This window comes from Talpa occidentalis, unplaced genomic scaffold, assembly GCF_014898055.3.
Source record: "Talpa occidentalis isolate TD23 unplaced genomic scaffold, MPIMG_talOcc4v2.1 talOcc4.7, whole genome shotgun sequence".
Taxonomy (NCBI): domain Eukaryota; kingdom Metazoa; phylum Chordata; class Mammalia; order Eulipotyphla; family Talpidae; genus Talpa; species Talpa occidentalis.
Window position 1 is genome coordinate 67,129,375 of NW_023605083.1, and position 27,393 is coordinate 67,156,767.

At 41.8% G+C, this 27,393-nt stretch overlaps 1 protein-coding gene across 3 annotated transcripts in view; it reads right to left on the reverse strand.

Moving 5' to 3' along the window:
- Window positions 1-27,393, reverse strand: part of ASTN2 (astrotactin 2) — an 834,050-nt gene that overhangs the window by 281,313 nt on the left and 525,344 nt on the right. For all 3 annotated transcript variants that reach the window (XM_054689531.1, XM_054689530.1, XM_037494593.2), the window contains one exon: window positions 16,455-16,643. In XM_054689531.1, coding sequence (XP_054545506.1) covers window positions 16,455-16,643 — 189 coding nt within the window. The remainder of the gene's footprint in view (window positions 1-16,454; window positions 16,644-27,393) is intronic.

Consider the following 27,393-nt stretch of genomic DNA (forward strand, 5'->3'; position numbering starts at 1 on the left):
TAAATAAGGGATCATGCAAATATAAATTCAATTTAGGTTTTTACAAGTATTTCAAAAGAAAAATAGGAGGAGGACCACAGGATAATTTCCTCCATCATTATTTTCTCGGCTAAGGAAACAGGCTGCGTGGACAAAAGACAAAGGTACACATGTCAGAGAGTTAGGACTTGAACTCCTCTCTACTTGACCCCCAAGCCTGAGTTGCTCTCCCTTCCTTCCTTTGCTTCCAAACACTGAGATCACCCAGCATTAGTGCCAGCAAAGTTCTTGCTGCCACGTTCCCACCTCTGCAACTTCTTCTTTTCATACACAGAATGGATATCGCCTCGGCTCTTCTCCATGCGCCTGCTGTGAGAATTAAGGAAGAGTCAGCATTTGTTTTCTTTTTTGGTTTTTTTTTTGTTTTTTTTAATAATAAATTTTATTTTTATATTCCCCATACAATTAAGAGTCAGCATTTGAAGCACTCTGCACAGTGCCTGACCGAGAGATTCAGGCTCAGTCAAGAGCGGTTATAATCATCATTAATGGTAGTAGGCGGCATTGAAGTATTGACAAATCATTTGTGATCCTTCGCACACATAATGATCCATCACGCACATAATGACTTGCGCTGTTAGTAAACCTTTAGGAGGGGCTGCTTTCATCAGGCTCTCCCACTCCCTTATTGCCACGGTCCTTAAGTCCGCACCCTGGAACATTGGTTCGAATGGAGTGAAGGTGTGACTGTGGGTTGGGTTTGGAGACAGACTGTCTAGATTCCAATCCTGGCCCCAAACTGACAAACAGAATGATGCTGAGAAGGTCACCCTGTTGAAAGCACAGGATAGGCTGAAGCAGGCAGAGTCACTTCCTGCATTCTCCTCCCCTGTGGCTAGGTCCAGAGTCTCAGCCTGCTTTTAATTTTTATTTATTTATTTTAAAAGATTTATTTATTTATGCATACAAGAGCTGGGGTACAGGCCAGCGATGCGGGGGGTGAGAGGATTTGCCAGAGACAGAGTGGGGAACAGAACAGGCAGATAGACCAAAGTACACTGCAGAGGGGAGCAGGGGGCGAGTCAGGAGAGGTCTGCCACGCCATGTGGGTTGCTCCCTGGCCAGCCGGGGATCGAACTCGTGCTGCAGAGGGTACGGATTGCTTCACAGTGCTGTGCTTAACTCCTTGTGCCACCAGGGAGGCCCTCAGCTTGCTTTTAATGGTGGCTCCCCTCCTCTCTGACCTGTAAGTGTGTAACCCCTGATCTCAGGCTTTGGACTCTCCTATCCTCTTAGCTACTCCCTGGAGAGTTTGTCTCCTTCTGTTTCTTTTCTATCATAAACAATCTGAAGCTTGCATTGCAAGTCAGGTCTCTCTTCTGGCTGGGTCTAGCCAAGTAACTTCCTGATGTCTCCCTGAGGACATCTAGAGACAAGGCCAGATGATGGTTACTGAGATGGGGTGATGAGTATGTGGAGGTCATTATACCAGTGTGACCCTTTACAAGTGACTGGAGTTATGCACAATCAAGTCCACTTTTTTTTTTTTTTTTAACACAGTCAAAACCAAATTTCTGGACCTCCCTGGTGGCGCAGCGGTTGAGCGCTGGGTTGCGAAGCTGCCTGCAGCCTCTGCGGCGCCGGTTCGATCCCTGGCTGCTCCCTGGCCACCGGAGGAGGGTCCCACAATGGCGCGCAGACCTCTCCTGCCGCCCGCTGCTCCCCTCAGCAGTGTACTTCGGTCCTTCTGCCTGCTCTGCTCCCCACTCTGGCTCTGGTGAATTCTCTCACCCTCCCGCGCTTCTGACTGTACCCAGTGCATGTGTAAACAAAACAAACAAACAAATAAACAAATAAATAAATAAAACATGCCTCTATTAAAAAAAAAAATCTATTTCTACTCCCCTCCCTGTGCCTGTTCGCCCTTGGAAGTTCCCATCTCCATCAGTGGTGCTTCCATCTGTCCAAGAATATTCAGCCAACCTGTCTTCCCCCTTCTTGTCCCTCATCAGTAAATTCAGTTGTCCTACCTTAAGAATACACCCAGAATCTTCCCACCTCTCACCTGCCCACTCTTACACCCGGACTCCGTTGTCTTTCCCTGGGGCAATGGAGAAAGCCTTGGAACCACTCTCCCTGCTTGCACCTGCCTCTGGAGTCTACTCTTCGCACCCCAGATGGAGTGGTCTTTTTAAAATGTGTGAGCTCATACTCCTCTTCTGCTCTCACCATGCACTGGCTGCTTTCTCTTCTCACTTAGAGTAAAATCCAAAGTCCCGTTCGTACGTGACTCACAGGACCCACCACAAATTGCCGCACTGCCAGACCCAACGTCCATTGCCTTTTCTTTGTAACCTTTTCTTCTGCCACTCTCCCTCCCCCAATGCCATCACTGTGTTCTATCCACCGAGGCTCCTTTGTTCATGGGACCTGCCCAAGGGCTGTGAACTCTTGCTGTGCCTCTTGCCCTGGATGCCAGCATGACTCACCTGCCTGGCCAGTTAGGTCTGTGCAGGAATGTTGCCTTCTCGAACAGTACCCCCTGTCCAGCCTATGTTAAACTGAACCCCCAGCTCAGCACGCTCTGGCTCCTTGCCCTGCGTGCCCCCACCATGCACACCTTGACAGAGCCTGTATTTATTTGCCGATTGTTTCACATACTGGGACTATGTCACGAGGGCAGGGTTTTATGTGCTTTGTTCACAGGTGAATGCCAGGTTTCCTAGAGCAGGGAGTGGTGCATGGTAAGAACTCAACATCTAGGTTTGAATGAAGATACAATGGTGCCTGGTGTGGGGAAGTACTGCATGTAATTGCTATTTTTCTTACTTCTGTTAGTACTAACATTCTGCAACTTTCCTGGGTCTAGGGCCTTAACACTTCTTAGTTGCCTCACAGAGTCAGGACATGTGAGGAAACAAGGTACAATGGCCAGTGTGAGGGCCAAAAGCCCAAGAGGTGAGCTCATCTTCCTCCAACTCCACTCTCTCTCCACCTCCCCAGGACTCTGCTCGTTCCACGGTGGCATGGTATTCCCCATTGTGATCCCTATATTAGAATGTTCTCTGTGTCAATGTTAAAATTTCATCATCCCCTAAGTGGGGGAGGGGTCTGAAAATATATTTAATGACCTTTTTGTGAAAGGTAGGAGCAATATTTAATTAAATAATGGGTAATCTTCTTTGCTTGGAATTACATAAACACTGGAAAAATACCCAAGAAACTAATATAAGTGAAAGGGGAGGCAGAAGTAAGAGCAATCAGGGGCAAAGAAGTAGAAAGAAATGAAAACAAGCAACCCTCCACAGTGGATATTTTTAATGTTGTTTATCTTGTTTGTGAACTTTTTGAAGTTAAAATATAAATTACAAAAAAAAATCAATGAAAAAAGAAGTTGACCAAACTGACCTAGCCAAGAGGAGACAAAGGACATAGACCTCTGACTGTGAGGTAGTGACCCACGAAGCCTTAACTTCTTTCACCTTGACCAAACTTCAGATAGGCTTCTTCCTACTCTGGGAATGTTCCCCATACATAATGTGTCACTGTAGAGTCTTTCTTTGTCCCTTTAACATATACATCTTTTTTTTTTTTTAAAGATTTATTTATTTTTACACAACTTCTAAGGTAGAGGCCAGATGTGCGGGAAGGTGAGAGGAGTCACCCAAGACAGAGCAGGGAACAGAACTAGCAGACTGACCTAAATACACTGCCGAGGGGAGCAGCGGGTGAGACAGGAGAGGTCTGCCCTGCCATGTGGGTATCTCCGTGGATGGTGGGGATCGAACCGGCACTGCAGAGGCTGTGGACAACTTCACAGGTCTGCGTTCAACCACCTGTGCCACCAGGGAGGCCCAATATATACATCTTATAGAAAACCTCTTGCCAGTTTTATAACCCAGTAATGTCTTTCTCAGGGATCTGGGAGCTGTCTCTTTGAAATGCAATACTCAAGGGAAATCGCAGAGAAATACACCTGCAAATCATGAAAAATCGCAATGTGCAGAACACATCCCATTGTCAACCACCCCCTGAAGCTTTCCAGTAGTTTTCCATTCGCTCGCTCCAGCCTTAAAAGCCCTCCTGCCCTTCTTTCGATAAGACCAAGTTCCTAATTCTCTCCCCTATTGCAATAGCCTTGAATAAAATCTTCCTTGTCTGGCATCGTCCAGTACAATTTCTGTTTTGGCAATTGTATGTTCAATAGGATTCTAGTTCAGGAAAAGGACATTAGGTAAAAACAAATTTACCTGAATGAAGTACAAATTTTGGTTGATAATGTATCAACATTGGTTCATTAACTGTAACAAATTCACCATACTGATGTAAGTGGGAAACAGATAGATGGGAACTCTCTGTACTATATTTGCAATTCATTTATAAGTTTAAAACTGGCAAGATAAAAAATGCTATTTAAAAATAACCCTATTATAGGTGGAAAAGTCTATTTTTGAGGGAGAAAGAACAAAGTAATACCTGCCTGCAGTTGTCTCCCTCTTAGTGCTTTGGCCAAGAGAGTTCTTTTCCCAGCCAGAAAACACCAGCTGTCAGTTTCAAGCACAGACTAACCTGGAGTGAGCACAGCACTCAGGTAGGGTGCTTTCTGTATCTGCTGGCTCATTGAGAAAGGTGTGGGAAAGTCATTCATTGTGCCACAAAGGCCATCCAAGTGTCAAGCAGACCCAGATAAATAAGGCTCTGATACTTTCTGTGTGACCACAAGCAAGTCACTGGACTTCTCTGAGCCTCAGTTTCCTCCTCTATACATGACATGGGTCAATCCATTTACATATGCATTCTCAGTGGAGGAAAAAATTGTTCCTCAGCCCAAATACTGCAATGGGGTGTGGCTCTCTAAAGCTTAGCCCTATACAAAAAAATTGTATCCCTTACCATTTACTTGCACTCACTAAGGAGAATTTAACTTTAATAAAGCTTAAGAACATAGACTTAGATAATACCAAAAAGAAATATATTCTCCCCCACTTTGCACCAATGTTTGAGTCTGTGAGTCTTGCTCAGTTTACATCTCCAGAAGCTGGCATGTGCTAACTACTGTCTATTAATTGGTTGAATCACAAGCTGAGTTTGATTTTCAAGCTAGGTTTCTACCCTCTGATGCTTATATGGCCTCTGGCCTCTGGCCTCTGATGCTTATCCACTGCCATAGGCTGGGTCTTTTCGAACTCCTTAGAAGTGGTTTGGGAAGTAGGAGAGACTTGGAGGGACAACCCTTGGTGTAACTTTAGTTTTCTAAACTATGAGATTTCAGGAAGATCAACCACTTTATCCTAGTTTTTCTTCCTGCTCTTGAAAGCATCCCAAACAAGCCGAAAAAGCTTCAAGGTCAGAGCAAGCACCAAGACCCTCATGGAGAAAGGGGAGGCTGATGGCTGCCTTGGGGTTAGGGTCTTTCACAGTGGCCAGTTTCACCAAGAATGGACTACCCAAGTGCCTTCAGCTTCAGCTCCTCGATTATGCCTGCTAATTAATTGCCCATTTAATGGACTCCTTGCAGGATCTTACGAGACATAAAAATAAATGCTCGTTTTAGACTCTTAAAAGCCACCTTTGAGGTGTTCTACTAGATTATCATTAATAGTAATTATTCAGTGGCAGTGTTACAAAAATCTCAGCCACTGGCCTAGGAGATTTCTGTATTAATTCACATCCAATAAGCTGTGATCATATCTTTCATTAGAATTGTTACTAAATAGATTTCCATTCAGGGCATATCCCCGAAATGGAAATATTTCCCTAAAAATTAATTTTCCTGATACACATGCATAGGCTTATTAATGTGAGCTTAGAATAGACTTACTTTTTCATTCCTCTGGAAGGAATACAAAGAAAGTAATGCTGGTGAATTTGCATCTCACATAATCTCAAATGTGCCAGGCTGTGCACCCCAGCACAAAATTCCAGAGTAAGTGATATCTCACAGATCCTTGGACCCATGCTAGAAAAACATCACTAACATTTGCACATGTTTTTACACTTTGCAAAACATTTTAACCTGACTTTTCTCAGCCCCTTTCCCTCCCTACTATAATTCTCCCGAGGGGGCAGTATTATTATGTTCCTTGATATAGTGATAGGCAAATAGGGCTCAAGGAAGATTATAAGACCATACAGTATCACAGGCAGAAATGGTCCCATTACTTCACAGCTTAAATATCCCTTCCTGATGGGAGGTCCACCCTTCACCAGATTGTATCACTGCAATCCCTTCCTCTCACCCCTTCCCCTTCATAATCCTGCCAGACTTTCATCCAGGCAGATGCTCTGTGCCGTGTCCCGGCTAACCAGGAGCACTCTCCCACAAAGCTACCTGCTCCTGGATTCTCGGCCCATCTGCATAAAAGGAGAGACCTGGAGTATCTCCTTTCTCTTTCCATCCCCAGTGCGCCATACATTACAGATGCTCAACAAAAACTTACTAAATGACAAATGTGAACAGGTGGTTAAGCCAGATGGGCATTTTTGACCTCAAGTGCCGGTTTTGGGATCATCCCACTCCCTCCTGTAAAGAGCAAAACGATAAATGACTTCCGAGAGTATATACTGACTTCGCCTTGGCATAATGCGCATATAGTAAAATTTCAGTGCTGCGGACTCCATTAATTAAGGATGCATAATGCTTGGCCAGGGGCAGGGCTGGCTTGTACCTTTGGAGTGTTTATTTTTAAAAGAGATTGCTAAGCACATTAGTACATTAGCAGTATAAACAAGATCACCAGGGAAACAGCAGAAGATACTTACAAGAACAAACTGCCTGAAGTCACTTTGGAAGCACCCATTATGAACAAACAATCACTGTGCTAATTACAATTGCTCTGCTAATTACAATTACTGTGCTAATTACAATCTATCCTTATCTGTTCGGTGGGTTCCCTATGGACTTTTCCTTCTCAGCCCTTAGACCAGCCTGAGTTACTGCCTGTATTTTAATGTAATGAAATTGCTGTTTCTTTAAAAGTTGTCTCTGTTTCAGATGCTTCACTGATTCAGACAGGTTCCCCACCTCCAAGAAAAAGAATGTAGTCAGGGATTTCAAAGCCAGAAAATTAAAGACAAAACCAAGGAGAAGAAAAAAGAGGGAAGAGAACTGAGAAGAGGCGTGAAATGGACCTGGTACCTTTTGCTGTTTTTAGCACCTTTTGCAGACTAGAGACACAACTTCTAGGTTAGTTGGAGAACATTCAAGAGATGCTATGTGTAATTTGTTTGCCTCATAAAATGACCATGTTTGGTACACTTAGAGATGCAAACACTAGACTAAAATCTAAAAAAAAATTAAAGCAGCTATTTTACTTTCTTCTCTTACTATAATTAGGGAGAGAGGCCTTATTTAAAAATGGATTGCAATCCCTGCTTCCCACAAAAAACAAAAATAAAAGGTATTTCTCACTAGATCTTGATGTTACTTTCTTTCTCTCTCCAATTAAACTAAGCAGTTGATGGTGTAAGAGGTTTTTCTCAGTTCTTAGGAATAATAAAGCTTCACCCAGACCCATGTCCCCTCTCAAATGGATTTCTCACTGCTCTTACAGGAGTTTGTCTTCCCGCCTCAACCTGAGGCAGACACAGCCCAGCTCTCTGCTGGTAAGTATGTTCAGCTGTGTCCAGCGTGGCTGAAATTGCAACTGAAGCATGTGGCAGATTCTGCTGATCAGTGCACCCAACTGTGGCTTCAGGACAGTGGAGTCAGGCTAAGTGCCTGTCCTGTTGGCTCTAATGCTTCAAGTGTCCCCGTACCCATCAGCGAGCAGAACAGGCAGAGGGTGAGGGAATAAATTGTGTTTCATTATGCACTAGGGACCAGCTGGATTGCAGGAGAGAACTGTCATCACTGGCTGCTGCAAATACAAAACCAGACTCTGCACTTGGTCACTGTGGAGGGGGACACTCCTTTGGAAATCTTTGGCCCTCAAGTGCCACTGGCCTGAGGATTTGGTTCCTGCTTTCAAACAGGCAAATGGAGGAGTAATAATCTTCCAATCTCTGGCATAATATGAACTCATACCTAGAATAAAGATCAGTTTAATACCTAGATGTTCAAAGTGGGTGGTCAGCCCAGGGGCTCATTTGAGTTGCAGAGTCCAGACCTTGCTGCAACCTTAACCCACAGCAGCATCCCTTGGCAATTCATATCACATTTGAGTTTGAGAAGCACCGAAGTCAAGTGTACCGAGTTCTGCTATGGGGAATCCTACCAATGCAGGATTTTTGAAGATGATGATGACAACGAGCTGTCCTTTGCTTTCCTGATCTTTGAGGATGATGCAGTTTGAGACCACAGACATGAGCATGGACACACATTATCTGGAGCCTGGAGAACAGTGAGAGGGCAGACCTGGGCTCTGCCTCTCAGAGTGTTAGTTTTCTCATGGAAAAAGGACAAGTGTCTGAATGTCCTCCACAAATGTCATGAGAGAAACATTTGCCTATGCCCCTCAAAGGCAGACTTTGAAAAGTTAAAATAAAATAAAAAATAAAAACTTACAGTGTCAATCTGCTGAAGCATTTTGGAAAACGTACCAGAGGATGTAATGAGTTGATAGGAGGGAAAGGAAGGTGGAGCAGCCCAGCAGGGTTTACTGGTGAACATTTGTTCCATTTGCATGGGCATCCTTTCTGATTGGCCCATGACACTTTTATATTAATTGCTAATTTGAATATCATTCCAAAGGTGGGAAATGAACACGCTCCTGGAACTTTTGGACCTGGGTCCAGGCCTGTTATCAAATTCCACACAGCACACATAAGCATCTAAATCCCATAATCCCAATTAGATGTATTCACTGTAGGCCATTCAGACAGACAAAGGGACCACCCCACAGAACACAGGTGATACAACACATGGGCCTTATTATGTCTTTCCAAAGGTTAATATAAACACCACAAAATAAGAAGACCCTGGGCTACTGCTGATCGCACACTGCAGGCTGAGCTGTCTACCTCCCAGAGACACACATAGCAGGAAAGACTAATCTAGCCCCACCCTGGGCATTTCACCAAAGCACTGTAGTCACCAAAACATGCATTAATTGCAAGGAATTGGGAGGTCTAAAAAGGAGTCTTGGGGGAATGCAACACAAATCCTCTCTATCTGCTGTAGGGCTTCTGCAATTGGAGAGAAGGAAAAACAATTGAAGAAAAAGATTAAGCAATGTTTACTGAGTGCCTAGTGTATGCTAGAACCTTTGCTTATTAGTTTTTAAGTCCTCACCATAGCTTTATAAGGATATTTGGAAGTAAAACCTCACTTTACAGTCGAAAATCTTGAGGATCAAAGAAGGTGAGAGGTTTATCTGGAGGCTCACAGCTTGGGAAATGGCAGGGGTGGGACTTGGACCTTATCGTTTCTCAGGGTTGCACCAACTCCTCATATTCGGTCCCAGCCAGGAGAAGGATCAAGTTCTTGCAGTGGGCTTGGCCTGTCCTAAGAGTCACCCTTAGGTATTGTTTGGACATAGGGCCCTATGACTCCTGGGTCCTCTCTGGGTCTTCAGAACAGGGATACAACAAGTGCCACTCCCATTTATCACCACACCCCCACCAGGAGGTGGCTGTTGTTATTATTCCTAATTTAGAATGAGGCTTAATGAATGAAGGTGCTAAGGTCACTCAGTGGACAAGTGGCAAGTCTGGACTCGATTCCAGTGCCTCCTAGCACCTTAGATACCAGGCCAGTGGAAACTCAGCCGTCTGGCTGCAGGATCTATACCATACACATTGGCCTTGGCTCCTACAGAAGATGTTAGGAAACTTGGGAAAAACAGACACAGAAAAGATTTGCATGAAGCCAATCCAGGTGTCTGAACTCCAGGGAGAATTGCATTGACTCCTGTGATCCAGTATCCAACATCTGCCCTCAAATCCACTTCTAAGATCTCAATGATGCCCCAGAAAAGACAGCATACAGCTGTGCGCCCAGGTGGTAAGTTGACGATTTTGCTAACACTTAAATATTGCTGCATAGAGAGGCTTGGAATGACCTTGAAATCAGAAGCTAATGCCATTTTTAATTAATCTCTCCACCACCAGGCTCCTTTACTTTCTTTTGTTGCAACAAGATGATGGTATAGATGAAACAGCCAGGCCTGAGAGTACAGAAAGCCATTGATTCATTATGGAACCTTGGTCTTGGCATTACAAACAGTATAGTTAGTGTAGGAAGTTGATCCTATGTCTGTTAGCCTTCAGAGTGGATATAGTGCAGCCCAAGAGATTGGGGGTTACAAGCCTGGTTTATTAATTTACTGGTTGGATTTCAGGTAATTCTTAATACTTAAACACTGTGGGCCTCCAGCATCTCATCTGCAAAATGGGAGGTTCTCCAACGGTCTTGGTTCTATGGTGCTTTGGGAACTGATTGAAGGAAATTTACAAGGAGAGAACAGATGGTCTTATTATTCAAAAGTGATATGAAGTAGGGAGATACTGAGACCCTGAGGCAGTGCTGCTAAATGTCCCAGGCTCCATCACTTGCAGGTGCTATCAGGATTTAGCTGTGTGACTGATAGAGTGATTAGCCTAATGTCTTCCTACCTCATGTAGTAAACAAGTTGGTGCCCCACACATAGCCCTGGGTCTCTGCTTCTCTGCACATGATCAGATAGCGTGTTGCTACTCAACCTTTTGTGGGCACTTTTATGGGACTTGATTTGACCATTGGGATGTGAGCAGAATGTCCTCTAGGAGAAGGTAAGGAGAGCCAAGTCTCTTTCCTACCATGATAGTGTTCACAGAAGCACATGATGATGCTTCTGGCAGCCCAGATTCCCAAACAGTAGAATGAGCAGGACCCTGGAGCTCTGTGCGGAGCATGTGATGTGACCATTGTGAACATGTTCTCCTGTCTGTGTGTATTGAGTTCTGACTATAAGCAGACATGCGAAGTCCTACTTTTCCATAGTGTTTTCATGCATAATAATGATGCTGAGCTATTCTTTGCTCTCCTGCTCTTTGAAGAAAATATGGTTTGAAGTTGTTTGTTATCAAGGTGCAATGTAATGCAGTCTGACTGATAGATTCATTACTTTTTTTGAAAACCAAGCTGTTGAGGGTGGCCTTCCATTAGGTAATGGGAAGATCGAATGAGAAAATACATGAAGTATGTGACTCGGGACCTGGCGTATAAAAAGCAAAGACGTGATTAAAGAAGGAAATAGGGGAAAAGGGGGATCCAGAAACACATGCACAATTAACCATCTCCCAGGAAGGCACTAGGAAAATCACAGCTTTGGCAGTCACTTAAAATGGAACTCAGAACCATAAGCTAGGGAATAAGTGTATACCACTAAGGATAGCCAGCTTTCCTTAGATCCTTAAAGGGAGCCCGTCTGTCTCCCTGGCTGTGGGTTGGTGGTGCCTCATCCCAAAAGCCCACATCTTATCCAAAACTGTCCTCTGATGCTGTACATTCTGTACATCTGATAAGCAGACCAGATTGAAAAGTGCCTTCTAGTAAATCTCTCATGAGCTCCTCACACTCTTTGCAGGTCATTTGTGAAGCCTTGGCAGAATGTCTCATTTTTTTTTTAACAATAAATTTTATTTTTATATTCCCCATACAATTGCAACCCCCCATATTGACCCCAATCCCTCCCCTCCCGCCCCCCACCTCCCAAAAAGTGTCTCTGGTTCATAGTTTTTTGTTGATTTTGATTTTCACTTTCTTATAGTTCTTCATTTTCCTGGTCCCTTATTTAAGTTTTCTAGATTCCTGCTATGAGTGAGACCATCCGGTATTTTTCTTTTTCTTTCTGGCTTATTTTGCTGAGCATGATCCCTTCCAGTGCCATCCATGTTGCTGCAAATTGCATGTGTTTATCAGAATGTCTCATTTTTGATGAGGCTTTTGCATAATCTACCATCGCTCGGCCCCTGTTTCCAGGCAACTTTTCCTCCAGCTATTTCTGAGACTCCAGGTTCAATAACAGTTGTTGACTGATGTTTATCTAATTCCTGCACATCTATAACCAGAGTTGACCTTTTTTATAGCAGTGAGGTAGGATGGATGAGGATGGGGGAGGAAGGGAAGTAAAATGTAAACAAACAAAATGTTAAATACCTCAAACTTTGATGAGCTCATCTCACTCCAACAGTCTTCACCAGTTCCCTCATTGATCAAGAGCTAAGGGAAGGGATTCTGACAGTGACCCTGAGTGGGTCATTGATGTATACAGTGCCCTGAAGGGAGCAGAACAACAAAACCTGACATTCCTTACTGGGTTTGGGGGCAATTAGTGAGCTCTCTGACCCTTCACATTTTCATACAACCTGGCACTTTCCCAACCCCTAAAGTATTTCATGTCCATCTGAACCTGATTCCTAATCCAGAGCCCTCTCTGGGTACCCCCCCCCAATCATTTCAAGCAATGCCCCCTCTCTCCTGAGAATAGATTCTACCGTGACTTCAGTATGAACTCTGTGTCCTTCTTTTCCCTCCCTTGGGGTCTCTCCTTCCACTCTTCCATCATCCGCTACTTCCCCACCATTCTCACCGATCTTCTTATCCCTGGCTCTTGGCACCACTCTGCATTGCTGTTCTTTGTATGCTGTGCACCCCCCTTCTGTTACTAAGACTCTCACTTAGTGTCTCTCTCTCCATGTCTCTGCTTTGTCTCTCTGACTGTGACTGTGTCTCTGATTACTCTCACCCTGTCTCTGTCTTTCTGTGTGAGTCCCCCATGTGATCACTCCTGGACTTATCATCCTGCAAATACTCATCTCCTGCCCACAGGGAGCCATCTGAGGAGGTGGTCAGGAATGGAGCCAAGTTTTTGCAGAATCATGCTTGGTGGGGTAGGCCGTGACTTTTGCCTATGGTCACCTTATTTATGAACTGGCCATTCCCTTACAGCACCTGGGTTCTCCCTCTCTGCTGTGAACAGACATGGATCAGGTAGGCCAGCTCATAGCATGCTGGTATGGGATGTGCAGAACTTACAAATGCCCCTTCGAACAGAACCAGGTGATGGGAGCACATAGACTTGGGGGACAGCTCGGCCTCAGAGGGGCTGCAATCACAGTGAGCCTTCGGCAAGCTGGATCCTTTCCTGGGTCTCACTTCCTTCCACATGTGCAACCAGGGGTCAGGGTTGAATTAGTTAATCTTTAAGTGTGTGCCCAGTTTGGAGACATTAAATGTAAGGCATGCTGTAATGTGAAAACCCTGCTTGCCCTTCCAGATTCAAGAGAGGAAATGTCTTCTATCAGCAGTTGCTAGGTGGGCAGGGTGAGGAGCAAAGCAGAATAGTCGCTGTCACCTGGGAGACTCTTTAGCTGGTAGACTTTGAAATCCCGCACCAGGCACTTGTCAGGAAATGAGGCATATGGCAGGATGGCTGGTGTGGTACCGGCTGGCTACTCTGGAGGGCTGGATCGGAGATTACTAGGAGGAGGGAGGAAATTAAGGAGGAGGAGAGAAATGACAATTGCCTTTGATGTTGAAACACTTGCAGGCCTGCCTTCTGGAACCTGGAGGACAAAGGAGACACAGCCACTCCCTGTCTGGGACTCAGGAAGGAAGACTTGAAAGAGATAAATTTAGACTCATCAGAAGCCACTTGCCTTCCCATAGTGGGAAGTCAGCTGCCTTGACATGTGGCTCCAAGAGGTGACAGGGTCTGGGGATGGAAATAACTGCTAGAAAGTTAACTGAAGCCAAGGAGGAGAGAGCTGCATTGCAGTGGGCTGCTCTTATGGAACTGTAGATCTTGAGACTGTTGACAAAGAGAAAGCCTGGTCTGTTCACTATACAGAGGACCCTTGAAAAACAGGATTTGAACTTCTGGGTCCACTTAGACTGATTCTTTCTCAGTAAAAAAAAAAATAATTTGTTGGCTGTTGATGGACATTTCCTGGTTGCTATGGTTTAACATTTGTTTATTTTCTCTTCCTTATGATTTTCTTGACATTTTCTTTTCTCTAACTAACTTTATTGTAAGAATACAGTGTATGATACATAGAGTATACAAAAATCTGTGTTAGTAGACTGCTGTTGGAGAGACTTCCAGTCAACAACAGATATGTTTTCTTGGAATCAAAATTTATATATGGGTTTTGGGTTGCCTGGGAGGTTGATGTCCCTACCCCCATATTATTGAAGGGTCCACTGTACCTTCCTTTCTATGAGTCATTCAGGGAAGACACAGCCCCTGGATATTTAGAGACAAGTCAAGAATGACGGGATGGGAGTACCAAGGAGACTCTACCGCCCCCCAATTCTCCCCTTAAATTCAGCTTTACTTGGATCAGACTTCTTTAATTCCTGAAGCCAGCCAAGTTATTTTCCTTTTTAGAACATCTGTCTCCACTTGAAACCCTTTTCAATGCTAATTCCCACTCATCTTCCAGGTATTAATACCATTTTATTTGAAAAGTAGACTGCATAACTTTATTATTTGTCATCTAATAGCTGTATCTTTACCACTCTGTTAAAACAAATTGAACTAAATCAGATCCCATGGTAATTTCTTTGCTGGAACTCTAGATATTTACTTCATAGCACCCAACACAAATAAATTGTTAAGGTCACAGCCACACACCCACTCATACCTAAGTGTCTATTCTTTCCATTGTGTTCCCAAGAAAATAGCATGGTATTTGGAATATAGGTGCTCAATGAACACCTTCTATGGGGAGAGTATGCACCTGGAAAGGGCATGGAAGCTTTGTTCTCTTTCTCCACACCTTGCCCTAAGCCTCTCTCCCATTTGGCTGTTACAGATTGATATTCTTTTATAATAAACCAGTGATCTAATAAGTATGTTTCTCAAAGTTCTGTGAGTCACTCTAGCAGGAAGGTCTTTGGAACTTTCAATCTACAGCCAGCTGGTCAGAAGCACTGGTGACAGCCTGGAGTTGCAACTGACATTGAAGGGGAGGGAAGGGGCGTGCTCACAGGATTGAACCCTGTGTAATCTGATACTATGTCCAGGTAGAGAGTGACAGATTGAGGAAAATTGTAGGACATCCAGTTGGTGTCACAAAATTTTGTGATGGTATGGGGTAAAAACCCGCACATTAAAATTAGAACCAGAATAGTCAAATGAGAATTCACATCTCCATTCTAGTTATCAAGTGGGAGATGATGGGATCTGTTGGACTAGAAGAGTGAGGACTTGGAGTCAGCTAGACCTACATTTGAATCATCATTTGCCCTCTCACAATAGGGTAAAAATCACATCCCACTTGTGTGGCTGCAGCCACAGCGCCTCTAAGAGTTTTAATGATGACATTAAAATGCCACTATTTTGGCACTGATACTTCCTAGGAGGGGGTCTTGGGAAAGTCACTTATAAATTCCTCTTTCTCATCTGTATAAAGGGGATGAAAATAGGCCCTGCTTTATAAGGCCGCTGGGAGGTTTACAAAAAGTAACGCATGGAAAGTGCTTAGAATGCCTTCATCATCTGCTGGCTTGTTGCTAATATTATTATTATGACTTGTTATTATTGAAAAAAATTTAGTAAAGAGCTTGACATAGAGTAATTCTTAATAAACAGAAGACATTATTATCACACCCGCTACAGTCATCACTTTATGAATTAGATGATGGAACAGCAAAGCTGATTGCAATAATCATGATCTCAAATGGTGGGAGAACCTTGTTTTGTAATAACATTCTATCATATGTTCTTGCAAAACTATCTCCAAGTATAATTTTTAAAGATAATAATTTCTTACACATGAACAATTCTTTTCATCCTACCATCTTATGATTCTTTAGATTGTGAGATATGAATAAATCTCAACCAAGTCCTCTAGACTCTGGCACCAGTTTTATCAACTTTCCCAGCAAGACTACCAGTGTCAGAATGTATGTCTAATCTATATATCATTTGGCCAAACAAGTTCCTGTTCTGTTCACTCTCATATCTTTTTATTTCTCCTGTATCTCTGTATGGATAATAAGGAAAGAGACCTTAGATGTATTGCTAAGCTAAAAACAAAGGCAACTGCTAAACAAGTTTACTGAGATATGGTGTGTGTATGTGCTTGTGCATAGACAGAGGGAGTGGGAGAGAGTAGTGTTTTAAGAATGTTCATGAAAATGTTAATTCTGGATATTTCTGGATGATTGGAATTTGATTTTCTACTTCATTAAATGTCTTTATTTTTGAACTGCCTGAATAGTCTACAAAGGACACTTGTTTTTAGTAGACTAAAAGATCAATTTAAAAAATTAAAAATTCCATTAACTGTACTTACCAAGATGATTTAAAATGGAATGCAAAATATGTGGATAAACTTAGAACAATAGGGAGTGGGATAAATAAGGGCTGGATGAGTGGATGAAGAACCTCCTGGAATGAATTATGTTGCCTTCTAACACTTCATGGATGGGTCTCAGTGAGTTTGGGAAGAAGCTGGCCTGACAACAGATCTCTATTCTCTGGTGCCCATGCTCCCCTCCCCAGGCCCAGATTTTGGTAAGTAAAGTAAAGACATCTGCCCCATACCTAAAGGTCATCTGGAAGACTTGGCCTTGATTCACATGCTGAGTCCGGTTGTTGTAGCCATGCAGCATCTCACCAAAGAGGGTGTCATTGAATTTGGAATCAGGTTTGAGACACTTGGGGCCCTCGCAGACATCTGAGAGCATCAGGCAGGATTTTCCATCAGGAGCCAGCTTGTACTCCTCCACACAACTGCATGATGAAACAGATCCAAGAGTTAGCTCCACAGGCTGGATGCCCCCATTGGGGGTGACCTAAAACCAAGGCCTCCTTTGCCTGTAAAACAGGTCAGAGTTTAAGAATAGAGACAGTTATTCTGGCTGGAATCTATCTAGGGCACAGGTGTCTGGAGAGAAGCACATTAATTCTGCAAATTGGTAAATTCAAGAAGAGTCATTTGTGACATTTTGGAAGAGTCAAGGGGGAAAACAGAGTGTAGATCCATACACAAAGCAAATTTAAAAAGTGCTTTCCATGAATACACTGACTTTAAAAAGCATGACAGACCAATTCACAGGGAATTATCAACTAGTTTCTCAAACTAAAATCTATTCCCAGTGTATCTGTCGACCAAGGTTGAAGACTATAGCAAAAACAAGGATTATATATTGCTCTTGTAGCTCAAAGGTAACACTTTCAGGACCACGGACAGCACACGTAACAACAGTCATGGCTTGTATTCCTTCAATAATATTAGCAGCCTCTCTTGGTCTGTAAGTACCCAATCCTCCTAGCAGAAGGGCGCTTGACATGACTTAGAGGCATGAACAGCTTCCTATCTGAGACAAATAGCATCTAAATGAGATTTGGAAACAATATTTACAATATTATTTTGTTGTAATAAATTAATAATATTATTTTGCAGTGGGGAAGGAATCTCTCAGAGACATGGGGAAAGGTGAGGAAGCAGAGTCTCAGCCCCTGAAATAGCAATCCAGCAACTGGACTTCTTTTTTTAAGATTTATTTATTTATTTATACAAGCATTGGGTACAGTCAGAAGCCCGGGAGGGAGAGAGAATCCACCAGAGCCCAGAGGGGAGCAGAACAGGCAGAATGACAAAGTACATGGCTGAGGGGAGCAGCGGTTGCAGCAGGAGAGGTCTGCAGGGCATGTGGGACCCTCACCGGTGGCCGAGGATCAAACTGGTGCTGCAGAGGCTGCAGGCAGCTTCGCAGCCCAGCACTCAACCGCTGCACCACCGGGGAGGCCCCGCAACTGGACTTCTTTAAGGGTCTAGTGCACGTAAGTAAATAAGACATCCCAGAGGAAAGGCACATAACTGGAGAGACCTGTATAAATGTCACCTTTGTTTCTTGACACTTGTGAACCCAGGCAAGTCACTTAACTTTTCTGATCTCAGTGTCCTCATCTTTAAAATGGACAGTCCTCTCCTATCTTAATTCACTAGGCTGTTATGAAGTCCAATGACACTGGCTGCAAAAACAGTATTGCAATGACCTTAACCAAGTAACTATAGCAGTGGTAGTAATGCTTTCAATGGTGGTGTTTCTGTTTATTAAGCATACACTATCCACTTCCTAGTGGATATTTTGCATATTTATTTTCCAGCCATGACAAAAAGGTAGTGTCATCATTTCTGCTTTTCACAGAAGCAAAATGAGAAGCCAAGAAATAAAGTGCACCATACCACGTGACAAAGCTGGCATTCAAATTTAGGTCTGTTTAGCAACAAAGGCATCTTTTTTTATGCTTAGCTTCTGTATATCCAGTTATGTCTATTTTCATAAGATACTGGTTAGGCTGTGCTGGTTGGAGGCACTAGAAATCAGGGGATCACTTATTTGTCTTTCTTCTATGCGATGAGGTGAAGATCCATTGATTATCTCTGCAAGGGAATTTGGGGACTCATATAGGAGAATGATAAGGAGGTGATAAGATGGTTCCAGAAGAAAATGTACCCAGATTTCAGAAACCAGTAGCTGACACTAAAGGCATAGAGCCCAACTGAAGGCAGGAACTAGAACTGGAAACCAGACCTGCAAACACTCCAGAGAAAAACCAGAAAGTCTTGCACACAAACAAGATGTCACTCTTTCCTTTAATGCCAGGAGGACTGATGTACTGATGGTCCTGCTGTTTACAGGCACTTGCCCTAAGTCTGGGGAAAGTTCCTTGGAAGGAGGCCTGTCCAGTGCCCTGGTCAAGTCTACCCACTTTTTTTTGCATCTGTAAATATAATGCAAATCTCCCTTAGTAAAGTTGCAGTACAGATGAAGTGAGAACCTATAAATGTGCAAAGCATCTAGGAAGTGCTCAATAAAGTCAGTTCCCCCATTTATTCTAGGAGTTTCTCAGGAAAGATAGAGAAATGTTTTTTTGGGTACAGCACTCCTTTCACCTGCCTTTTCCCCACACTTTCTTGTTATAAATCATTAAACATTTTCAACATTATCAAAGTATACACAGTAAAATGTTTTTTCCCCTTTTTCTTCCTATTTCAGTGGACATCACTGTTAACTATTATATATTGTTCTAGAATTTTGCAATGCATTTAGATACATGCTATATATATAATGATATATATATATATATAACTGGATGGGAGATATAGAATATAAATAATGCAACTATTTACATTTGTTGTATTAAATATATGTATATTACAAATGTAATATAATTACATTACATATTATACACAAATATGTATTATCATATATGTGATTTATATAATTACATGATTATATTATATACACCATACCTAATATATATAATTTTTATAATAAACACATAAACAGAATTGCACTATGTATTGATGTGAGATATACATTTATATGTAATACTATTTCTTGGAGATCTTTTCAAGTCAGTTTTCATAGAGATCTATCTTTTTAATGGATATTTGGCACTGCACAGTATAAATGTACCATAATGCTTTTAGCTAATCTTTATTGATGGGCATTTTGGTTGTTTGTAGCTATTTGCTATTACAAATGGTGCCATAATGAAGATCTTTGTACATATATCACTGTGCATGTGTGTGTGTTTCTATAAAATGGTTTGTAAGAAGAGGGATTACTGGGTCAATGTTTTATGAATTTTAAAATTTTGATAGATCTACTAAATGCTGTCTGTAGAGGTTCTATGAGTTTACAACCCTATCATTAACAAATGAGAGATACCATTTCCCCACATGTTTTATATTCATTACTGTCAATCTGGGATAGGGAAAAATAACTCATTTGGGGGGGGGATTTGCATTTCCCCAGCTAATGGTGAGATTCACTATCTTTTCATGTCAAAATCATTTATATTTCCCCATCTGCAGATTGTTGATCCATGTGCTTGAACCATTTTTCTATTGTGACTGTTGCCTCTTTCCTTACTGGGTTGTATACGTTTTGCATATTTTTCCCTAATAATTATCTTTCACCTTCCATATATGCTGAAATTTTCTTTCAGTCTCTATATATATTTTATTCTGGTTTTTGATATCTCATAATCTATCTTGATCCTTTATTGTTTCTGAACTTTGTAGGATGCTTAGGAAGCCACAAGATAATGAAATTTCTTTATATTCTTTTAACAATTTCTTAACTTTTTCATCTTTGTTTATTAAATCTATATGGGATTTATTGTTATGGTTGGTGGGAATGGTTATTTTAAGTTAAGTATTTTTAAAAAGAGTAGTCAATTATCTGAAGGATCTACTCTTTCACTGACTCATTTGAAATACCACTTGTCATATAATGAAGCCCTGTATATATCATGGATACATGATCAGAATTTTTCGTGTTTAATTATTTGTATACTCCTGCAATCATTCAACACTACTTTAATAACTTTAGCATTATAGCTTGTTTTAGGCAGAGTAGTTACATATTTTCCACATCACAAACACTAACTTCCTATATCAGAATTTCCTTGCTGTTCGTATTGGTTTTTCCCTTCAGGTGAATTTTACAATTGGCTTGTCGGATTCCTTGTAAAATCCAAGTAGAATTTTGGGTGATATTGCACCCTATACCACAACTGCAGACAACAATGTGGGGAAAAGGGGTAACTTCTCTTCCTTTAAGAAAAATGTACTTTAATCCCTAGTGGCACAGGGGTTAAAGTATCAGCACTATCAAGCTATCACCAGCCACTGTGGCCTGAGTTCGATTCCCAGCCTGGGAGCTGACCCACATGATGCAGCAGACTTCTCCTGTCTCATCCGCTGCTCCCCAACAGCAGTGTATTTCAGTAGATCTGCCTGTTCTGGCCCCTAATCCGTCTCTGGTGAATCCTCTCACCCCCTGCACCTCTGACCCACACCCAAGTTTTTCTATGCCTAAATAAAAATAAATCTTTAAAAAAATGTATTGTGGGTCAATTCTGTACTGGGCACTGCTGATAACTGTTGCAGACATGATGACTTAGATTGAGCAGACTATGTTGTCTTCCTGCACACACCGGTGGACTATGCACCTAAGCTGTCTTTGCACTTGGGCTGGAGGAAGCATGTGTTAGAATTCTGTGTGATGGGAGGCATTAACCTGCTCTAAGCAACTGCCAGACCTGGTCCTTTCAAATATCCCGAGATTCTCAAGCCCTTTCTCCCCTTATTATGGTAAGATTGGAGTGGGAATATCATATGACCCAGCAATTCCACTCTAGGGCATCTATCCACATAATATGAAATGATCAACAGAAAACCCATAAGTTCAAACAGACTTATCTACAACAGCTAGGATATGAAAGCAGCCTAAATGTCCACTGATGGAGTGACGAAGGAGATGTGACATATACCCTCCCTGGATTATTATATAGCCACAACAAAGGATGAATTGCAGTCATTTCCAGTGGCAATGTAAGTCAGGATGTTAAAAACAAATACTGGACATTTGCATAGGAGACAATTTGATAACATAAAACACTTCAAAAACCAGTGGGTATCGGGCCTCCCCTGTGGCGCAGTGGTTGAGCGCTGGGTTACAAGCTGCCCGCAGCCTCTGCAGTGACGGTTTGATCCCCGCTTGCAACCCGGCCACCGGAGGAGGGTCCCACATGGTGCGCAGACCTCTCCTGACACCCGCTGCTCCCCTCAGCAGTGTACTTCGTCAGTCTGCCTGTTCTGCTCCCCGCTCTGACTCTGGTGAATTCTCTCACTCTCCCGCGCTTCTGACTGTACCCAGTGCTTGTATAAATAAATAAATAAATCTTTTAAAAAAAGCAAATACCTCAAAAAAAAAAAAAAAACAGTGGATATCAATGAACATTTCTAGAGATCCTAGGTTAAGAGAAATGGGTAGAGAAAGTAACAAGGGAGAACAAGGGATGATGGTGGGGGGAAATATCTTAAAGATATTTTAATTTTAAAAATATCCTAAAGTAGGTTAAAAAACAGAATACTCTTCAGCAAAAGAATCAATAAATAAAAATTAAAAAAAAATAAAGCTATGGAGCCACAAAAAAAAAATAGAAAAAACTCAATTTTTTTTTTCTAAAATACAAACAAAATGAATGCACAAAACAAAGAAAAACAAACTTTCGGACTTTAAGAATGTAGTGATTACCAGAAGGGAAAGAATGGGTCAGGGAATCCAGTAAATGTGTTCAATTGTATGGAAATTGTCGGATGCAAACTAGACTTTTGGTGGTAAACATGACAGAATATGTGTCTGTGTGCGTGTGTGTTGATTATAAGGCTGTACACCTGAAAACTATATAGTGTTATGAAACAATGTTATTTCAATAGAAAAGAAGGGAGGGAGGAAAAGAGGGACAGAGGAGGAAAACTTTTGCTTACAAGCTTTGGTTAGGGAGGCTTTATTTGTTCTAGCAACATAGCTTATCTGATCCTGGCTGACTGATACAGCATTTTACAGTTGAGAATCTTATTTATAAAGAGAGTTTGCATCTCCATTTATTAAGCAAGTTTTCTTTCAAAGTCTTCATTGAAGTTTTGACTTAGTTATTAATGTCTTGCATGTATGTTGTGGTGGATGCACCATGTTCTAGAGGCTATAAGCAAGTGTTTTGGATTCAGGCTACAAGAATCCCAAACCCGAATCAACCAGTTATTGACCATATGACTCTGGACAAAATGTTTAACATCCATCTCTATACTTCTTCAGTTTGTTCATAAAGAAGTCCCCCACCTTACAGAGTAACCATGAGTACTCACTGAATTTCTTTCTGCAATATAACATGCCCAAAAAGTATGAAATTGCTTGTAATATTAGTTTTTCCACCTTATATTACAGCGTTTCCATCTTGTAGGTAAGAATAGTTTTTACATATGCTTTCCCTTCTATTTCCTACTTAGTTATTGCTGCCATTGAGAAAAGCTGTTACTAATTTTTGTAAGTTGATTTTTCATCCTACCACATAAGGAATTCACTTCTCATATGCCAAACAGATTTTTCAAGATGGATGAGTATATACGTGCCCATTTTGGGGCATTGGAACGCTACTAGGATTATGGAATAAATTAGAAAACTGGAGTGTTATTTTCTTTCTCTGGATCAGTTTAAATGAGACACTAGGTATCCACTCTTTGATGGCTTGAGAAGATCTGCTATAAATTTCTTTCCTCTTGAGGTCTTCTTTTTGACTGTTGATATTTAGCTCTCCTATCATTTTATTTTATGCTAGCTGTCTATCTAGATTTTCCACAGCATCATGATACAAACTTGGTAATTTATATTTTCTAAGAAAATAATGCATTTTATCAAGACTTTCAAATTTATGGGTATAAAGTTGTACAGAGTATTCTCATTAAATCTGCTTTATCTTCTGTGGTTATGTCCGCAGCTCATTCCTAATGTGTTTATTTGTGTTCGCTCCCTCTCCTTTGAACAGGCTTTTACGTGTTATTGATGAGGCTCCTTTTTTCCCCCTCTTTCATTTATTTCAGCTTTATTTGTACTAATTCCTTCCCGCTGCTTTCTTTGACTTTGTTTTATAGTTCCCTTTCTGGCTTCTTGAGTTGAATGTCTCATTTGTTTATTTTCAGTCTTTCTTGCTTCTTAATAAGTGTCATAGAGCTCTGACTCCTGCTTTGCTGTCTGTGCTCACTTCTAAAGAGTTGGATGTTTTCCTTACCCCAGTGTTAATGAGAAAGTTACTTTTTTATTTAATAGTTCCCATCTAGCTAAATTCATTTGCTTTTGCTAATATCTAACATTATTTATTGCATTCTAGTATGCATATAGCTTAAGATCTTCTTTGGTGAATTCATCGGGGACTTACTTAAGGTGCACTCTTATTTACGGTGTCAAGGTGCACTCTTACTTAAGGTGTCAAGCTCAGATCTTGGATCTAGTTACACCTGAGTTCAAATAGAGGTTGTAACCCACGTACTAGTTATATGACTCTGATCAAGTCCATTAACTTTCCTAGGCCTCAGTGACATAATCTATTAAATGGGGATATTAATAATCCTTATAGGGTTGATGTGAGAACTAGAGATAACTTCTGTAAATGATAAAATAGAATCCATCATGTGGTTGCCAATTAATGCATTGGCTACTGTGATGTTATGTTTAATGTCACAATGATGATGCTATTATAATCTGTGATTATTATTTGATCACCCACTAACACTTCCCAGGAATATAATTCTGATACTAGTGATTCTCAGGTCTTAGCTGCTGGCTTCCCTCTAGATCTAGATTTCTTTCTTTTTTTTATTTTTTAAGATCTATTTATTTATTTATACAAGTACTGGATACAGTCAGAAGCACAGGAGTGTGAGAGAATTCACCAGAGCCAGAGCAGAGCAGGCAGAAGGACCGAAGTACACTGCTGAGGGGAGCAGCGGGCAGCAGGAGAGGTCTGCGCGCGATGTGGGACCATCCCTTGGTGGCCTGGTTGCAGCCAGGGATTGAACCGGTGCTGCAGAGGCTGTGGGCAGCTTCACAACCCAGCGCTCAACCGCTGCGCCACCGGGGAGGCCCGATCTAGATTTCTTAAAGCCAGCAGCCTCCCCTTCTTCGATGTTCTTTCTCAAACTACATAATGCAGAACTCCTTGTGTGCCAGTCATTGGAAATAAATTGTACACAAAACATTGTGTGTCTCTTTAAAAATATCAATTTATAGGGGCCTCCCCTGGTGGTGCAGCGGTTGAGCGCTGGGTTGCGAGGCTGCCCACAGCATCTGCGGCGCCAGTTCGATCCCCGGCCTCTGGCAAGGGTCCCACAAAAAAAAAAAAATCAATTTATATACCCGCTGATGTTATATGCAAGTATTACATATAAGTTAAATATACGCATTATATATGCCTATCTGCATGTACACAGGCATATACATGTATGTACAAAGCTCAAGTCCAAACTGAAGACCACGCTGTGTAGGGGAACTATTTTTCTATATATATCACTTTATTTGTCCCTTAGTACACCTATAATGTTCCTCCCAAAATGTCTATGTCCTAACCCCTAAAATCTGTGAAAAAGCTACCTTGCTGGCAAAAGGGGCTTTACAGCTATGACTTAGTTATAAATTTTGAGATAGGAAGATTAATTCTAAATTATCTGTAATCTTAAAGATCTTTATAAAACTGTCAGAGCCAGAGAAGAACACTTCAAAGCAGAGGTGGGACAGCAAGAATGTAAGGGAGGGAGAGTGTGAATGATCTAGCCCTTATATTTTAGGGATCCTGATCCCCACAGCTATAAAATAATACATCTGTGTGTTTTAAGCCACCAACTTTATGGTGACTCATTGTGGAAGCACCAGGAAACCCACACAGGAGATATTGCTCCCATTTGCAGATGAGAAAACTGCAGTTTAGTGAAATTGTACAAACTGCCCACAGAGCCATGACTAGAGGGGATCTAGAGAGTAACCCCAGTAGTTCAGATCTCAGAAAGAGTGTGTGAGCATGCATATGTACCTGTGCATGTGAATATGCGCCTGTTTCACGTCTGTGTTTGTGTATCTGTGTGTAAGTGTGTGCCTATCTTTGTGAGTGTATGAGTGTATGTTTGTGTGTATGCCTGTGTTTGTGTCTATGAGTGTCTGTACACCTCTCTGTGTTCCTGTTTGTGAGTGTGTCTGTGTGAATATGCTTATTGTGAGTGTGTGCGCCTGTGTTTGTGTATGAGTATGTTGTTTCTGTGTGTGCGTGTGTGTGTGTGTGGTGTGAGAGAGAGAGCGAGAGAGAGAGAGAGAGAGAGAGAGAGAGAGAGAGAGAGAGAGACTTTAGCCACATTACAAGTGTATATTCATGGTGATTTTCCTTTGCCTGGGGTGTGAAAGGATTGTGGCTCAGCAGGAGAGAAGGAAGGGGGAGATAAAAGACCCTGGGTATGTTCAGTAAGACCCTCAGAGAGGAAGGGAGGAAGAAAATAAAGGCAAGCGAACCTCTGAGTTTTGAAACGTGAGCATCTCTCTCTCCCAAGCCACCGCAGGGTACAGAATGATTTATGCAAAGGTCTGTTTAGTTGTTGGTTTCTTTTTTCCCCCTCATTTTATTTTTGTACCATGCGACATAATTATACAGCTCCTTTAGAACATTCTGTCGTCTGGGAGATTTTCTTACAAAAAATCTAAAGAGTGTAGGCTCACAGGAAACCAGCCAAGATCTGCATGAAACTATATTTATACATATACCAAAATGAAAAACATAAAATAAGTACAAAGATACAAACTGGGCATTTTAGCTGAAGGCAATGAATGTGTTACCCTTAACACAACCCATCACAGTACAGAGAATACTAGAACTGGATGGGACTTTAGAGATTGCACTATAAACCTTATACGTGTTTAGCCAAGAGTATATTTTATTTAATCCTTATCTAGCATCGTGAGAGGATACTTTCATGCCAGTATTGCGCCAAGGACCCTGAGGCTTTGGCCTTTTAAATTCCTTGACCAAGATCACATGAATACTCTGGAAAAACTGGGACCTTCACTTGGGCCTTCTTCCTCCAAATATAGTGCTCATTCCATTTCAACACGAATGACTTCTTCCAATCTGCTTATTTTTCGAAAGTGGAAACTGGGACTTACAGGGTAATGTCATTTATGCAAATTCTCAAATCAGAGTATTATTTATCTATTCATGTATTTATTCACTCAACCATTCATTCATTCCTCAGTGGTTTAAGGGGTGCCATAAAATTATTTAGTAAAATGGATAGACTAGAAACTACTTTTTTTAAATGGGAGAGGGTATGAAATCCTGCAAGAAAATTGGGAATAGAGAAAAGCTCAGGTAATAAGAGTCCAGGAATCATATACCACATAGAGCTGGACCCATGAGGGGTGAGTCTAAGCTCCTACTAGCAAGACAAGGGAGAAACAGGTTCTCTTTGAGTCTTACTGATCCTGACTCCCAGGAGAAATCCCACTCTGGGCTCCCCAGGACCAGGGCCCTCTAGGACCTAGCACTAAGATATAAATGACATGAACCCATTAACTGAGGTGTTAGGACTTCTTCTCAGGAGGACCCTTGGGACTGTCCCAACATCAGCCAAAATGAAGATTAATAAAATTGTTCTCAGAGTCCTCTCTATTGGGAGGGAAGAAAATAGTTTTTAGAAAAGTCATTTTTAAAGTAATCTATGCAAGAGTTTTCTTTCGAAAAGAAAGAAGGGAGAAAAGCAAACTAAATTCTATGAGAGCACTGGTCTAAATTATTGATTTAGAACCTCACTAAGAACCTCAACACTTGCTAATAATATTGCTAATAATACTAGCATTTCACCTGACATGACAAAAGGGAAGAAAAGATTGCCTATCAAGCTTTGTCAAACAATTGGCAGTAAAATACATCTCAATTTCAGAAGGAACAGCCTATTAGAACCAAGGAAGTATGGTGGTTTGTAATTGTGGGACTTGTCAGAGCCTTTGTCAGAACCACAGAAACACAAGTGGAAGCTACAGAGTGCACACTTTACCTTGTGGGCTGGACTGCTGAGTTGCCCCTTTGCTGTCTTGGGGCATCTCATGGAATTGATATTCTACTGAACCCACACCGGAAAACATCT